Raw genomic sequence first — 17021 nt, 5'->3', positions numbered from 1 at the left:
AAAAGTCATAAAAAACAAATTTTTGCGTCAGCTTCTAGAGCTTTGTCAACTGCGAGCGTATGCAAATTTTCAAAATTTTATCTTTAAAATTAAAGACGAGTTTGGGGGTGGACACAAGTGTTGCCGAACCCTGTATAGAGAAAAAAATTAAAAAAATTTTTCCACGATCGAAGAGCAAGAAGCAATTTTTCCCGAAGTTTTCTTTTTAGTCGTGTAAATTGTCAAATTTGGATTTCAAAAATTAAAATTTTGGGAATTTTATAATCAGTTTAAGACACTAAAATACAAAACTGTAACCGCACAAGAAGAATAACAAAAGATACAAAGATTACAACATCTGACTCGAAATAAGCAAGAATTTTAATTCATATAACTTTTTTATTCAAAATTACTATTCGATTCGACATTTTTGGTCCCCCGAAGACTACTAATTCCCCCATGGAACTCCGCAATGAAAACCGGATTTCGAATCACATTTTCTAGAACAAACCAACACTTTTCTCTTGAATTTCAAAACTAATTACGTACCATAGAAAGGAAACTCGATCCCGTTTTCCTGCTCCTGACTTCGCTTCCGAAGAACCACCAACACCGTAACACTTGCGGTTACAAGAAGTAACACCGTCGCACCCACAGAAGCAATAATAGTGAGATGCGCATCAAGAATTGCCCTGAAATGTCTTTGATTTAACACACTTGAGAAAATTCGACAGTCTTACCTAAGTACATTTTTTTTGGCTTCACAGTCTTCCACTTTGCAGTTACCTAAACAGTCCGTTTCGTTACAACGAACTGCGCTCAAAATGCAGTTACCGTTTTCGAATTGGTACCCCAAAGGGCATTGGCACGGTACCTCTTTAAATTGGAGACAAATTGGCACACAACTTCCGTTTCCGTTTTCATGGTAACCGTCGTTACACTTGCACGTGTTCGTAGCGTTACAAACGCCATTGTTACAGTTACTTTGACAGATCGGCACACAGGTTCCGGTGGCGTTTTTCCGGAAGTTCTCGTTGCAGGTGCACGTTTCCGGTGCTGTGCATTTGCCGTTGATGCAGGTTTTACTGCACTCCGGAGTGCATAAATATGTGTTTTTGGGGTCCTTCGTGTAACCGGAGTCGCAGGAACATGTTTCCGGAGCGGAACACTCACCGTTGATACATGTGTGACTGCACACCGGAGTGCAATCAAAATTGTTCTTGGAGTCTTTGGTATAACCGGAATTACAAGAACACGTTTCTGGAGCCGTACAAACGCTGTTGACACAGGTTCCGATACAGAGTGGATTACACAGATGTTTGTTCTTCAGGTCGTTCGTGTAACCGGAATTGCAAGAACACGTTTCCGGACCCGAACATTTACCGTTTACACACGCCGTATTACATACGGGATTACAAAGATAATTGTTCTTCGGATCTTTAGTGTAACCGGAATTGCAAGAACACGTGTCCGGAGCGAAACATTTTCCATTAACACACGTTTTATTACAAACTGGATTACAAAGAAATTTATTTTTGAAATCTTTAATGTAGCCGTTATTACAGGAACACGTTTCCGGAGCGGAACAATTACCATTGATACATTTACTACCACATACCGGATTGCACAAATATTTGTTCTTTAAATCCTTTATGTAACCGGAATTGCAAGAACACGTGTCCGGAGCTGAACATTTACTTTTGACACATGTTTTACTACAGATCGGATCACAAAGGAAATTGTTCTTAAGATTTTTGATGTAACCAGAATTACACGAACACGTTTCTGGAGCGGAACATTTACCATTGACACATGTTCTACTACAGACCGGATTACAAACAAAGCTGTTCTTGACATCTTTCGTGTATCCGGAATTACAAGAACACGTTTCCGGAGCAGAACATTTACTATTAACACACGTTTTACTACAAACCGGATTACAAACAAACTTGTTTTTGACATCCTTCATGTAACCGGAATTACAAGAACACGTGTCAGGAGCGGAACATTTACCATTTACACATGTTCCTCTACAAACCGGATTACACATAAACTTGTTTTTGACATCCTTCGTGTAACCGGAATTACAAGAACACGTTTCCGGAGCCGTACATTTACTATTAACACACGCTTTACTACAAACCGGATTACAAACAAACTTGCTCTTGACATCTTTTGTAAAACCGGAATTACAAGAACACGTGTCCGGAGCGGAACATTTACCATTTACACATGTTCTACCACATACCGCATTACAAACAAACTTGTTTTTTAAATCCTTCGTGTAACCGGAATTACAAGAACACATGTCGGGAGCGGAACATTTACCATTGACACATGTTCCACCACAAACCGGGTTACACAGAAAATTGGTTTTTGGATCTTTGGTGTAACCGGAATTACAAGAACACGTGTCAGGAGCGGAACATTTACCATTTACACATGTTCTACTACAAAGTGGATTACAGAGAAACTTGTTTTTCAAATCCTTTGTGTAACCGGAATTACAAGAACACGTGTTCGGGGCAGAACATTTACCATTGATGCATGTTTTACCACACACCGGATTACAAACAAACTTGTTATTAACATCTTTCGTGTAACCAGAATTACAAGAACACGTGTCAGGAGCGAAACATTTAGCATTGACACATGTTTCTCTGCAAACCGGATTACACAGAAACTTGTTTTTTGAATCCTTCGTGTAACCGGAATTACAAGAACACGTGTCCGGGGCAGAACATTTACCATTGACGCATGTTCCACCACAAACTGGATTACAGAGAGACTTGTTTTTTAGATCCTTCGTGTAACCGGAATTACAAGAACACGTGTCAGGAGCGGAACACTTACCATTGACACATGTTCTACTACAGAGTGGATTACAAAGAAATTTGTTTTTCAAATCCTTTGTGTAACCGGAATTACAAACACACGTTTCCGGAGCCGTACATTTACTATTAACACACGTCTTACTACAAACCGGATTGCAAACAAACTTGTTTTTTAAATCTTTTGTGTAACCGGAATTACAAGAACACGTGTCCGGAGCAGAACACTTACCATTGACACATGTTCCACCACAGACTGAGTTACACACAAAATTGTTCTTTGGATCCTTCGTGTAACCGGAATTACAAGAACACGTGTCAGGAGCGGAACACTGACCGTTGACACATGTTCTACTACAAAGTGGATTACAGAGAAACTTGTTCTTCAAATCCTTTGTGTAACCGGAATTACAAGAACACATGTTCGGAGCGGAACATTTACTGTTGACACATGTTCCACCACAAACTGGATTACAGAGAAACTTGTTTTTTATATCCTTCGTGTAACCGGAATTACAAGAACACGTGTCTGGAGCGGAACATTTACTATTAACACACGTTTTACTACAAACCGGATTACAAACAAACTTGTTCTTGACATCCTTCATGTAACCGGAATTACATGAACACGTGTCCGGAGCGGAACATTTACTATTAACACACGTTTTACTACAAACCGGATTACAAACAAATTTGTTCTTGACATCCTTCGTGTAACCGGAATTACAAGAACACGTGTCTGGAGCGGAACATTTACTATTGACACATGTTCTACTACAAAGTGGATTACAGAGAAACTTGTTCTTCAAATCCTTCGTATAACCGGAATTACAAGAACATGTGTCAGGAGCGGAACATTTACTATTGACACATGTTCCTTTACAAACCGGATTACACAGAAACTTGTTTTGTATATCCTTCGTGTAACCGGAATTACAAGAACATGTTTCCGGAGCCGTACATTTACTATTAACACACGTTTTACTACAAACCGGATTGCAAACAAACTTGTTCTTGACATCTATTGTGAAACCGGAATTACAAGAACACGTGTCTGGAGCGGAACATTTACTGTTCACACACGTTTTACTACAAACCGGGTTGCAAACAAACTTGTTCTTGACATCTTTCGTGTAACCGGAATTACAAGAACACGTGTTCGGAGCGGAACATTTACTGTTGACACATGTTCCACCACAAACCGGATTACACAGAAACTTGTTTTTTATATCCTTTGTGTAACCGGAATTACAAGAACACGTGTCCGGAGCGGAACATTTACTATTAACACACGTTTTACTACAAACCGGATTGCAAATAAACTTGTTCTTGACATCTTTTGTAAAACCGGAATTACAAGAACACGTGTCCGGAGCGGAACATTTACTATTTACACACGTTTTACTACAAACCGGATTGCAAACAAACTTGTTCTTGACATCCTTCGTGAAACCAGAATTACAAGAACACGTGTCGGGAGCGGAACATTTACTATTAACACACGTTTTACTACAAACCGGATAACAAACAAACTTGTTCTTGACATCTTTTGTGAAACCGGAATTACAAGAACACGTGTTCGGAGCGGAACATTTACTATTAACACACGTTCCACCACAAACTGGATTACACAGAAACTTGTTTTTTATATCCTTCGTGTAACCGGAATTACAAGAACACGTTTCCGGAGCGGAACATTTACTATTAACACACGTTTTACTACAAACCGGATTGCAAACAAACTTGTTCTTGACATCTTTTGTGAAACCGGAATTACAAGAACACGTGTCCGGAGCGGAACATTTACTATTAACACACGTTTTACTACAAACCGGATTACAAACAAACTTGTTCTTGACATCTTTTGTGAAACCGGAATTACAAGAACACGTGTCCGGAGCGGAACATTTACTATTAACACACGTTTTACTACAAACCGGATTGCAAACAAACTTGTTCTTGACATTTTTTGTGAAACCGGAATTACAAGAACACGTGTCAGGAGCGGAACATTTAGCATTGACACATGTTCCTCTACAAACCGGATTACACAGAAACTTGTTCTTAACATCCTTCGTGTAACCGGAATTACAAGAACACGTGTCCGGAGCAGAACACTTTCCATTGATGCAAGTTTGAGAACACATTTTCCTACACTGATACCGGTCCTTGGGATTAAGAGTAAAGCCTGGATTACACCCACAAACTTCCGGTTTGACGCATTTTCCGTTGACACAAGGTCTGCTACATTTTGGTCTACATTCGTACTTGTTTTTGGGGTCTTTTATGTACTTGAAAGTGCAAGAACACGTTTCCGGTCTGATGCACATACCGTGGACGCAAGGTTGGCTGCATTTGGGAACACATAAGTACTTGTTGAAAGAGTGTTTGGTGTAGCCGGAATTGCAAGTGCAGATGTCAGGGGCGGTGCATTTGCTGTTGGAACACTTTTTGGAACATTTGGGGATGCAGAGAGTGGGAGAGATTCTGGAGTAGCCTGGACAGCAGTCGTTTGTGGTTAGTCTGTCGGTGTAGAACTAGAATTAATTTAATTAGGAACTTATTAAATTGGTAATTAAGATTTTTTTTCTGAAAATTTTGTTTTTTGAATTCCAAAATTTTGGAATTTAACACAGCTGATAATCACGAGAAGAGTAAAACCTACAAGTTTCACTGTTTTAGGATTAAAACTTTCAAAGTTAGAGAAAATAAAAAAAAAATTAAAAAGTTTTCGCTCGTTCTACTCAAAATTTTCTAAAACTTCAATTTTTTTTTAAACAAAATTTTTATAATTTGGCACAATTAATAATCATATTAAAAGTAAAACCTGAAAATTTTACAGTTTTGGGATTAAGACTACAATAATTACAGAGATTTGTAACAATTTTGAACATTTTTAGTTCGTTTTGAAGTAAAGTGATCTAAAAATTCTGTTTTATGTTCTAAAATTTTGAAATTTAGCACAGTTGATACTCGGAGTAAAAAGAATAAGCACTGCAAATTTCACTGTTGTGGGTAAAATCTTGTCATAATTAAAGAAATTCGTAATAAATTTCAAAATGAAATATTAAAAAAAATCTGTTTTTTGCTCTAAAATTTTGAAATTCAACAAAATTGATAAATTAGTTAAATATAGTTTAAGCTGAAAATTTGACAGATTTTCAATTAAAACTGCCAAAGTTACGGATTTTGATAGAAAGCGGTGACAAATTTTAGTTAATTTTTTTTTAAATCAATTTTTATTCGAAAATTTTGAAATTTTGCAATCTTGATAATAAAGACAAAAGTAGTAAAATTTGCAAATTTTAGACTTTCGGGATTAAAACTACAAAAATTACAGAGATTTTAAACAATTTTGAAAATTTTTATTTGTTCAAAATAAAGTGATCTAAAAATTCTGTTTTTTGGTCTACAATTCTGACATTTGGCACATATAATAATCAGGCTAAAACCAGGAAAATCTGTAACTTTCACTTTTTTGGAATTCAAACTGTGGAAATTGTAGAACTTTATAAAAACTTGTTTAAAGTTTTGGTTCATTCCAAAGTAAAATTTTTTAAAAATCTTGTTTTTTTATTCTTAAATTTTGAAATTTAGCACAGTTAACAAAATTAAAAGTAGCAAAACCTGCAAATTTCGCTGTATTGAGTCTAGAATTACGGAAATTTATAAAAAAATGAGGAAATTTTTGCTTCGTTTTAAAGTTAAAAATTTTGCTTTTTGGTATAAAATTTTGACAATTTAGCACAGTTAATAAACAAGTCAAAGATAATAAAACCGCAAAGTTTTACTGTCTTATGATTAAAACTGCCAAAATTACGGCATTTAATAAAAAGAGGTAGTTTTTTGTTCGATTCAAAATTAAAAAATTTCTAAAATTTTGATTTTATATTTCCAAATTTTTGTAATGTAGTACAGTTGATAATTAAGTCTAAAATTCTAAAACCTCAAAATTTTACTGTTTTATGATTAAAACTGTCAAAATTACTGATTTTAATAGAAGTAGTAAAAATTAGTGCAATTTAGCACAGTTGATAATCAAGTCAAATTTAGTAAAGATTCTAAATTTAACTAATTTTCGATTGAAATTGACAAAGTTGCACAATTTAATAGAAAGAGGTGGAAATCTCGGTTCCTCAAAATGAAAATTTCCAAAAACTCAATTTTTTGTTTTAAAATTTTTGACTTGGGCACAGTTGATAATCGGGTCAGGAGGAACAAAACCTACAAATTTCACTGTTTTGGAATTAAAATTACAAAAAATACAGAAATTTAAAACTATTTTGAACAGTTTGGGTGGTTTTGAAGTGAAGTGATCTAAAAATTCTGTTTTTTGGTACAAAATTTTGGAAATTAGCTTAATTGATGAATAAGTCAAATTTAGTCAAACTTGAAAATTTGACTGATTTGGGAGTAAAACTGCTAAGGTTACGGAATTTAATATAAAGTGGTGTCAAACTATAGTTTGCTTTCAAAATAAAAAATTCTAAGAAATCATATTTTTATTCCAAAATTTTGAAAGTTAGCATCGTTGATAATCAACTTCACACTTTTAGGATTAAAATTACAAAAATTACAGAAATTTTAAACAATTTAGAAAATTTTTAGTTTTTTTCAAAGTGAAGTGATCTAAAAATTCTGTTTGTTTTGTCTAAAATTTTGAAAAACAGAGTGATAATCATGTCAAAAGCAGTAAAATTTGCAAATTTCACTGCATTGGGATTAGAACTGTGAAAATTATAGAAATTTATAAAAAATTGTGAAAACCTTTGGTTCGTTTCAAAGTAAAAATTTGTTTTTGGTTCAAAAGTTTTGCAAATTAGCACAGTTGTTAACAAGGTCAAAAGTAGCAAATTTCTTGGCTTGGGATTAAAACTACAAAAATTACAGAGATTTTATACAATTTTGAAAATTTTTTGTTAGCTTCAAAGTGAAAGGTTCTAAAAATTTTGATTTTTAAAATAAAATTTTGGAATTCAGCACAGTTAATAAACAATTCAAAGTTAATAAAACCACAAAGTTTTACTGTTTTATGATTAAAACTGCCAAAATCACCGCATTTAATCTAAAGAGGTGGAAGTTTTTGGTTGGTCTTCAAAATAAAAATATCTAAAATTTTAATTTTTTATTTCCAAATTTTGAAATTTAGTACATTTGATTAATAAGTCTAAAAGTGTAAAAACTCAAAATTTTACTGTTTTATGATTAAAACTGTCAAAATTACTCATTTTAATAGATGCGGTGAAAATTTTTGGTATGACTTCTTATAAACATTTCTAAAAATTCCAATTTTGATGCTAAATTATTGCAATTTACCACAGTTAATAATCAAGTTAAACGTAGTAAAATTTCTAAATTTTATTGATTTTCGATTGAAATTGACAAAATTGCACAATTTAATAGAAAGAGGTGGAAATTTCGGTCCCTGTCTAAAATAATTATTATTAATAATTAATAAAACTTAAATTTCTATTCAAAAATTTTGGAATTTATTACAGTTGATAAATAATATATTAAACTTGAAAATTTGAATAATTTGGGATTAAAAGTGGTGTCAAACTTTAGTTCGTCTTAAAAATAAAAATTTGTAAAAAAGTAGGTTTTTATTCCAAAATTTTGAAATTTTACACTGTTGATAATCAAGTCGAAAGTAGAAAAACCTGCTAATTTCACAGTTTTGGGACTAAAACTTCAAAAATAACAGAGATTTTAAACAATTTTGAAAATTTTGAGTTGGTGTCAAACTGAAGTGATCTAAAAATTTAGTTGTTTGGTCTAAAATTTTGAAATTTAACACAGTTGATAATCAAGTTGAAAGTAGAAAAACCTGCAAAATTTCACAGTTTTGGGACTAAAACTACAAAAATAAGAGAGATTTTAAACAATTTTGAAAATTTTGAGTTGGTGTCAAACTGAAGTGATCTAAAAATTCAGTTGTTTGGTCTAAAATTTTGAAATTTCGCACAGTTGATAATCAAGTTGAAAGTAGAAAAACCTGCAAAATTTCACAGTTTTGGGACTAAAACTTCAAAAATAACAGAGATTTTAAACAATTTTGAAAATTTTGAGTTGGTGTCAAACTGAAGTGATCTAAAAATTTAGTTGTTTGGTCTAAAATTTTGAAATTTCGCACAGTTGATAATCAAGTTGAAAGTAGAAAAACCTGCAAAATTTCACAGTTTTGGGACTAAAACTACAAAAATAAGAGAGATTTTAAACAATTTTGAAAATTTTGAGTTGGTGTCAAACTGAAGTTATCTAAAAATTCAGTTGTTTGGTCTAAAATTTTGAAATTTAACACAGTTGATAATCAAGTTGAAAGTAGAAAAACCTGCAAAATTTCACAGTTTTGGGACTAAAACTTCAAAAATAACAGAGATTTTAAACAATTTTGAAAATTTTGAGTTGGTGTCAAACTGAAGTGATCTAAAAATTTAGTTGTTTGGTCTAAAATTTTGAAATTTCGCACAGTTGATAATCAAGTTGAAAGTAGAAAAACCTGCAAAATTTCACAGTTTTGGGACTAAAACTACAAAAATAAGAGAGATTTTAAACAATTTTGAAAATTTTGAGTTGGTGTCAAACTGAAGTTATCTAAAAATTCAGTTGTTTGGTCTAAAATTTTGAAATTTAACACAGTTGATAATCAAGTTGAAAGTAGAAAAACCTGCAAAATTTCACAGTTTTGGGACTAAAACTTCAAAAATAACAGAGATTTTAAACAATTTTGAAAATTTTGAGTTGGTGTCAAACTGAAGTGATCTAAAAATTTAGTTGTTTGGTCTAAAATTTTGAAATTTCGCACAGTTGATAATCAAGTTGAAAGTAGAAAAACCTGCAAAATTTCACAGTTTTGGGACTAAAACTACAAAAATAACAGAGATTTTCAACAATTTTGAAAATTTTGAGTTGGTGTCAAACTGAAGTTATCTAAAAATTTAGTTGTTTGGTCTAAAATTTTGAAATTTAACACAGTTGATAATCAAGTTGAAAGTAGAAAAACCTGCAAAATTTCACAGTTTTGGGACTAAAACTACAAAAATAAGAGAGATTTTAAACAATTTTGAAAATTTTGAGTTGGTGTCAAACTGAAGTGATCTAAAAATTGAGTTGTTTGGTCTAAAATTTTGAAATTTCGCACAGTTGATAATCAAGTTGAAAGTAGAAAAACCTGCAAAATTTCACAGTTTTGGGACTAAAACTACAAAAATAACAGAGATTTTAAACAATTTTGAAAATTTTGAGTTGGTGCCAAACTGAAGTGATCTAAAAATTCAGTTGTTTGGTCTAAAATTTTGAAATTTTGCACAGTTGATAATCAAGTTGAAAGTAGAAAAACCTGCAAAATTTCACAGTTTTGGGACTAAAACTACAAAAATATGAGAGATTTTAAACAATTTTGAAAATTTTGAGTTGGTGTCAAACTGAAGTGATCTAAAAATTCAGTTGTTTGGTCTAAAATTTTGAAATTTCGCACAGTTGATAATCAAGTTGAAAGTAGAAAAACCTGCAAAATTTCACAGTTTTGAGACTAAAACTACAAAAATATGAGATTTTAAACAATTTTGAAAATTTTGGGTTGGTGTCAAACTGAAGTGATCTAAAAATTCAGTTGTTTGGTCTAAAATTTTGAAATTTCGCACAGTTGATAATCAAGTTGAAAGTAGAAAAACCTGCAAAATTTCACAGTTTTGGGACTAAAACTACAAAAATAAGAGAGATTTTAAACAATTTTGAAAATTTTGAGTTGGTGTCAAACTGAAGTGATCTAAAAATTGAGTTGTTTGGTCTAAAATTTTGAAATTTCGCACAGTTGATAATCAAGTTGAAAGTAGAAAAACCTGCAAAATTTCACAGTTTTGGGACTAAAACTACAAAAATAACAGAGATTTTAAACAATTTTGAAAATTTTGAGTTGGTGCCAAACTGAAGTGATCTAAAAATTCAGTTGTTTGGTCTAAAATTTTGAAATTTTGCACAGTTGATAATCAAGTTGAAAGTAGAAAAACCTGCAAAATTTCACAGTTTTGGGACTAAAACTACAAAAATATGAGAGATTTTAAACAATTTTGAAAATTTTGAGTTGGTGTCAAACTGAAGTGATCTAAAAATTCAGTTGTTTGGTCTAAAATTTTGAAATTTTGCACAGTTGATAATCAAGTTGAAAGTAGAAAAACCTGCAAAATTTCACAGTTTTGGGACTAAAACTACAAAAATATGAGAGATTTTAAACAATTTTGAAAATTTTGAGTTGGTGTCAAACTGAAGTGATCTAAAAATTCAGTTGTTTGGTCTAAAATTTTGAAATTTCGCACAGTTGATAATCAAGTTGAAAGTAGAAAAACCTGCAAAATTTCACAGTTTTGAGACTAAAACTACAAAAATATGAGATTTTAAACAATTTTGAAAATTTTGGGTTGGTGTCAAACTGAAGTGATCTAAAAATTCAGTTGTTTGGTCTAAAATTTTGAAATTTCGCACAGTTGATAATCAAGTTGAAAGTAGAAAAACCTGCAAAATTTCACAGTTTTGGGACTAAAACTACAAAAATAAGAGAGATTTTAAACAATTTTGAAAATTTTGAGTTGGTGTCAAACTGAAGTGATCTAAAAATTGAGTTGTTTGGTCTAAAATTTTGAAATTTCGCACAGTTGATAATCAAGTTGAAAGTAGAAAAACCTGCAAAATTTCACAGTTTTGGGACTAAAACTACAAAAATAACAGAGATTTTAAACAATTTTGAAAATTTTGAGTTGGTGCCAAACTGAAGTGATCTAAAAATTCAGTTGTTTGGTCTAAAATTTTGAAATTTTGCACAGTTGATAATCAAGTTGAAAGTAGAAAAACCTGCAAAATTTCACAGTTTTGGGACTAAAACTACAAAAATATGAGAGATTTTAAACAATTTTGAAAATTTTGAGTTGGTGTCAAACTGAAGTGATCTAAAAATTCAGTTGTTTGGTCTAAAATTTTGAAATTTCGCACAGTTGATAATCAAGTTGAAAGTAGAAAAACCTGCAAAATTTCACAGTTTTGAGACTAAAACTACAAAAATATGAGAGATTTTAAACAATTTTGAAAATTTTGGGTTGGTGTCAAACTGAAGTGATCTAAAAATTCAGTTGTTTGGTCTAAAATTTTGAAATTTCGCACAGTTGATAATCAAGTTGAAAGTAGAAAAACCTGCAAAATTTCACAGTTTTGGGACTAAAACTACAAAAATAACAGAGATTTTAAACAATTTTGAAAATTTTAAGTTGGTGCCAAACTGAAGTGATCTAAAAATTCAGTTGTTTGGTCTAAAATTTTGAAATTTTGCACAGTTGATAATCAAGTTGAAAGTAGAAAAACCTGCAAAATTTCACAGTTTTGGGACTAAAACTACAAAAATATGAGAGATTTTAAACAATTTTGAAAATTGTGAGTTGGTGTCAGACTGAAGTGATCTAAAAATTCAGTTGTTTGGTCTAAAATTTTGAAATTTAACACAGTTGATAATCAAGTCGAAAGTAAAAAAACCTGCAAATTTCACACTTTTGGGATTAAAACTACAAAAATAACAGAGATTTTAAATAATTTTGAAAATTTTTAGTTGGTGTCAAACTGAAGTGATCTAAAAATTCAGTGGTTTGGTCTAAAATTTTGAAATTTCGCACAGTTGATAATCAAGTCAAAAGTAATAGAACCTGCAAATTTCACAGTTTTAAAAATAAAAAATAAGCCAAAAATTAAATTTTTTGCCCAAAATTTTAAAACGTATTCTATTCCTACTTACTTCAGATTTGAACTTAGTGAGACGTTTCAAAGGGCACGAATTTTTAAGCCGATTCCCACAAGGCATTGGAACCATCACAGTATACGGCACCGTTCTCTTTTTTTGCCTCCTAGAAAAATGTTGACCACTCAAAATTAACACCCAAGCACGTAAACGAGTACTTACGTTACGACTTTAGAGCAAATTCCGTTTTTCTGTGCTGAATTCAAACAGGGAAAGACAACGATGGCCAGGAGAAGATACTGAAATGGGACATTCATGTTTGCATAGATAAAGAGGTTGCTGAAAACTGAACTAAATTTGATTGGTTATCAGCGGATGCGTGGAATGTAATAAAGGAAAGTACTTTATCACGCAGAAAAATGCACAAAAATCGAGATTTGGGGGATTTTTTTTCATACAGTTGCGTTGGTAGCACTGCAACAACATAACCTCACATTTCTTTATTTGCTTCACTCATACAAAGTTACAGTTTCTTAGACTAACCGCCATATTGAATTTTGTTATTACTAACAGACTAATCTTCAGATGTTTCGGCAACTAGATGTCCTACAGATAACTCTATAAAGTACCAACATAAAAAAACTATTAAAAAACACTAAAAATCTCACCATAATTATCATTACGAACATAACCTCTTTGTCTGCATTTATAAAAGCTCCAAACTAGAAGGCCTAGACCAATTACGATCACAGCACCACCGATCAAATACAGATTCCTGTAATATCACCTGAGAACCAAAAAACGCAAATTATCAACTCACCTGGGAATCCCAATCCTTGACAACAAACTCATTGTCATGGTAACGTTACAAGAAACGCCCCCCCACCCATCGTCGCATTGACAACCCCCTCCAGAATAGTTCCCATGGGAACACATGACAACACATCCGGTTTCATCCAGTTCATATCCTTCCCAACACTGACACATTTCCGGTTCCGTACAATCTCCGTTGGAACAATTGGAACAATACGGAACACAACTTGTATCAAACACGTAACCATAGTCACACGTACAGTTGCCTGGAGATGCACAATATCCATTTACACACTCGTCTAGGCAAATCGGAGAACACGTGTATCCATCGTGTTCCAGATAATAGTCTTCAGAACACGTGCAGGTGTCTGGAGCCGTACAGTTACCGTTACTGCACTCTTCTGTACATACTGGGGAACATGTGTACGCGTGTTCGAGTTCGTAGCCGTCATCGCAGGAACACGTGTCGGGGGCTACACATGTTCCGTTGGAACACGGTGGAGAACAAACAGGAGTGCAGGTGAAATTGTCAGTGATAGGTAGTTCAAAACCGGGGTCGCAGGAACACATGTTGGGGGCGACACATGTTCCGTTGGAACACGATGGAGAACACACCGGCTTACAAACGTGTTTAATGTTCTCGTCGAGCTCAAATCCGGGGAGACAAGAACACGTGTCTGGGGCGACACATGATCCGTTGGAACACGATGGAGAACACACCGGCTCACACACGTGCTTATAATTCTCACTGAGCTCAAATCCGGGGAGGCAAGAACACGTGTCTGGAGCGACACATGTTCCGTTGGAACACGATGGAGAACACACCGGCTCACAAACGTGTTTGTTCTTCTCATCAAGTTCAAATCCGGAGAGACAAGAACACGTGTCTGGGGCGACACATGTTCCGTTGGAACACGATGGAGAACACACCGGCTCACAAACGTGCTTATAATTCTCACTGAGCTCAAATCCGGGGAGACAAGAACACGTGTCTGGGGCGACACATGTTCCATTGGAACACGATGGAGAACACACCGGCTTACAAGCGTGCTTATAATTCTCACTGAGCTCAAATCCGGGGAGACAAGAACACGTGTCTGGTGCGACACATGTTCCGTTGGAACACGATGGAAAACAAACCGGTTTACACGTGTACCTATCGTTGCCATCTAGCTTGTATCCTCGATTACACGAACACGTTTCGGGAGTTACACATGTTCCGTTGGAACAGGGACTTGAACAAATCGGGTCGCAAGTGTACTGTGTTCGTTTTTTGTAACCTTGATTACAAGAACACGTGTCAGGGGCTGTGCAAGTACCGCGTCGACATTGTTGGGAACATTTTGGTGAACATTTTAGTTCAGGAAATCCCCAAATTCTTTGGAATCCGGCGCAGCAAAACTTTTCCGTTTTGTAATTAGTGAAATGCTAAAATTACAAATTGTTCTTTATCGTGACATTTGTTCTTGACTCTTACTTCATCTTTTGTATTTAACTTGCAACATTCGTTTTTGTAACGTGTGCATGTTTTGGTCCAAAGAAATCCACATCTAGAGGTCACTGGCACTGCATAGGTGGCATAGTAATATTTTGTTCTTACGTTTGTGAACCTGTCAAAAATCAGTGTTACCAACCAAAAATTCAAAAGTTCCGCCTAGTTTGTTATCCGCGTTCAGTAATTTTGCTTGACAAGTTGGTTTTTGTACGATCTGTCAATGATCAGAGGTACCAACCTGAGAATTTTCAAAGCCGCCTAGTAATAATTTGTTCTCACGTTTGTGAACCTGTCAAAAATCAGTGTTACCAACCAAAAATTCAAAAGTTCCGCCTAGTTTGTTATCCGCGTTCAGTAATTTTGCTTGACAAGTTGGTTTTTGTACGATCTGTCAATAATTAGAGGTACCAACCTGAGAATTTTCAAAGCCGCCTATTGACACTTTTACTTACGTAACTTGTCGACTACAAACACCATCACTGGAGGTTGTCGTTATGACATTTATAAGTAGAAAAGTGAGGAAGATTTGACAGATCATGTTGTTCTGATGGAATGAATAATTTACAAATATCAGCTGGTACTAGTCGGAAGGAAATGATGACTCTAACACTGATATTTGTAGATAAATTGTACTAAATTTACTTTGACTGAGTCATTCATTTGTTAATTAATTTTAGACGTATCGTTCAATTATTATGTCCGCCATTTTGGATCCACCATGACGATAATAATATCTTTGTCTTTTGTTTGACAGTTTGAGGTTTAAGTCATGGCTATCTTTTCTTCAATTGTAGTGACAGATATCAGGGGTACCACCATAAAAGTAATGTTCCAAGCCAACCTTTCAAAATTTCATCCTTTAGCTTTAAAACTATAGAAACGATAGGACTTACAAGTAAAAAAGTGTTTTTTTAAACCTGTATTTTTTTGCTTCGTAATTTGGTTTTTTCGTACAATTGAAAACCAACTCAAGATGAGTAATTTCCCCAAATTTTATGTTTCTGGTTTAAAAATTACGAAATTGACAGGCCTAAGAGTAAAAATTTTGAATTTTTTTGCATTGTCTCTTGAATAAAAATTTCTAAAATCTGTATTTTTAGTCGAATAATTGTGCCTTTTTGCACAACTACAGGACAAAAAGCAAGTAGCAGCCTCTCCAAATTTCAATTCGGTGGTTTGAAAATTACAAAACTGAGGGGCCTACGAATACAAATTTTGAAAAATTCTATCTTTTCTATCTTTTCTAAGAATATATATTTTTTAAACCAGTGTTTGTTGTTCCATAATTTTATCTTTAGGCACAATTGAAATACAGCTCAAGAAGAATAATTTCCCCCAATTTTTTGTTTCTGGTTTAAAAATTGCGAAAATGACAGGCTTTAGAATAAAATTTTGAAAATTTCTGCATTTTTTTTTAAATAACAATTTTTGAAACTTGTTTTTTTTGTTTCATAGACTCAAGACGAGTAATTTCCCCAGATTTCATGTCTCTGGTTTAAAATTTGCGAAAATAACAGGTCTTGGATTGAAAATTTTGAAAATTTTTGCATGCTTTCATAAATAAAAATTTCTAAAATCTGAATTTTTTTGTCTCATAATTTTGCTCCTTGGCACAACTTCAGGACACCAATTGAGTAGCAGCTTTTCTAAATTTCAAGTATGTGGTTTTAAAATTACGAAAATGAGGGGCTTTTGAATACAAATTTTGAAAAATTTGGATCTTCCAAAGAATATATTTTATTTAAACTATTGTTTTTGTTCCATAATTTTGTCCTTTGTCACAGTTAAAAAACAGCTTAAGAAGAATAATATTTTCAAGTTTTATGTTTCTGGTTAAAAAACTGCAAAATTGACAGACTTTATAACAAAATTTTGAAATCCTTTCCATTTTTTTTAGAAATAAAAACTTTTGAAACCTGTTTTTGTTGTTTTATAATTTTGTTCTCTGGTGCAATTGAAAAGCAACTCAAGACAAGTAATTTCTCAAATTTCATGTCTCTGGTTTCAAAATGGAAACAATGACTGGCTCAGTTTAAATCTTCTCAAGAATAAAAATATGTAAAACTTGTCTTTTTTGTTCGATAATCTTGTCTTTTGGCACAATTAGGAAGCAACTTAATGGGAGTAATTTCCCCAAATTTCATGTCTCGGATTTGAAAATTACAAAAACCACAATCGTAAACTC

The 17021-nt window shown here is 33.2% G+C and overlaps 2 protein-coding genes across 2 annotated transcripts; both read right to left on the bottom strand.

The window, feature by feature from the left end:
• Nucleotides 1–12875, bottom strand: LOC148176652 (uncharacterized). The gene is made up of 5 exons (XM_088034233.1): nt 12751–12875; nt 12586–12694; nt 720–5347; nt 529–671; nt 1–479 (listed from the first exon to the last, which is right to left on the bottom strand). The coding sequence occupies exons 1-5, from the start codon at nt 12843–12845 to the stop codon at nt 379–381; spliced, it is 5076 nt and encodes a 1691-aa protein (XP_087890359.1). The 5' UTR covers nt 12846–12875; the 3' UTR covers nt 1–378.
• A 138-nt stretch (nt 12876–13013) lies between these two features.
• On the bottom strand, nt 13014–15404 carry LOC148176651 (uncharacterized). The gene is made up of 5 exons (XM_088034252.1): nt 15289–15404; nt 14819–14951; nt 13349–14769; nt 13197–13303; nt 13014–13146 (listed from the first exon to the last, which is right to left on the bottom strand). Exons 1-5 carry the CDS (start codon nt 15372–15374, stop codon nt 13103–13105), a joined length of 1791 nt encoding a protein of 596 aa, XP_087890378.1. The 5' UTR covers nt 15375–15404; the 3' UTR covers nt 13014–13102.
• Between the last annotated feature and the right edge of the window lie 1617 nt (nt 15405–17021).

The sequence above is a fragment of the Gnatocerus cornutus genome, chromosome 4, assembly GCF_029298725.1.
Source record: "Gnatocerus cornutus isolate USDA-ARS CGAHR chromosome 4, icGnaCorn1.1, whole genome shotgun sequence".
Lineage (NCBI taxonomy): Eukaryota > Metazoa > Arthropoda > Insecta > Coleoptera > Tenebrionidae > Gnatocerus > Gnatocerus cornutus.
This window is presented reverse-complemented; position numbering and strand designations above follow the sequence as displayed.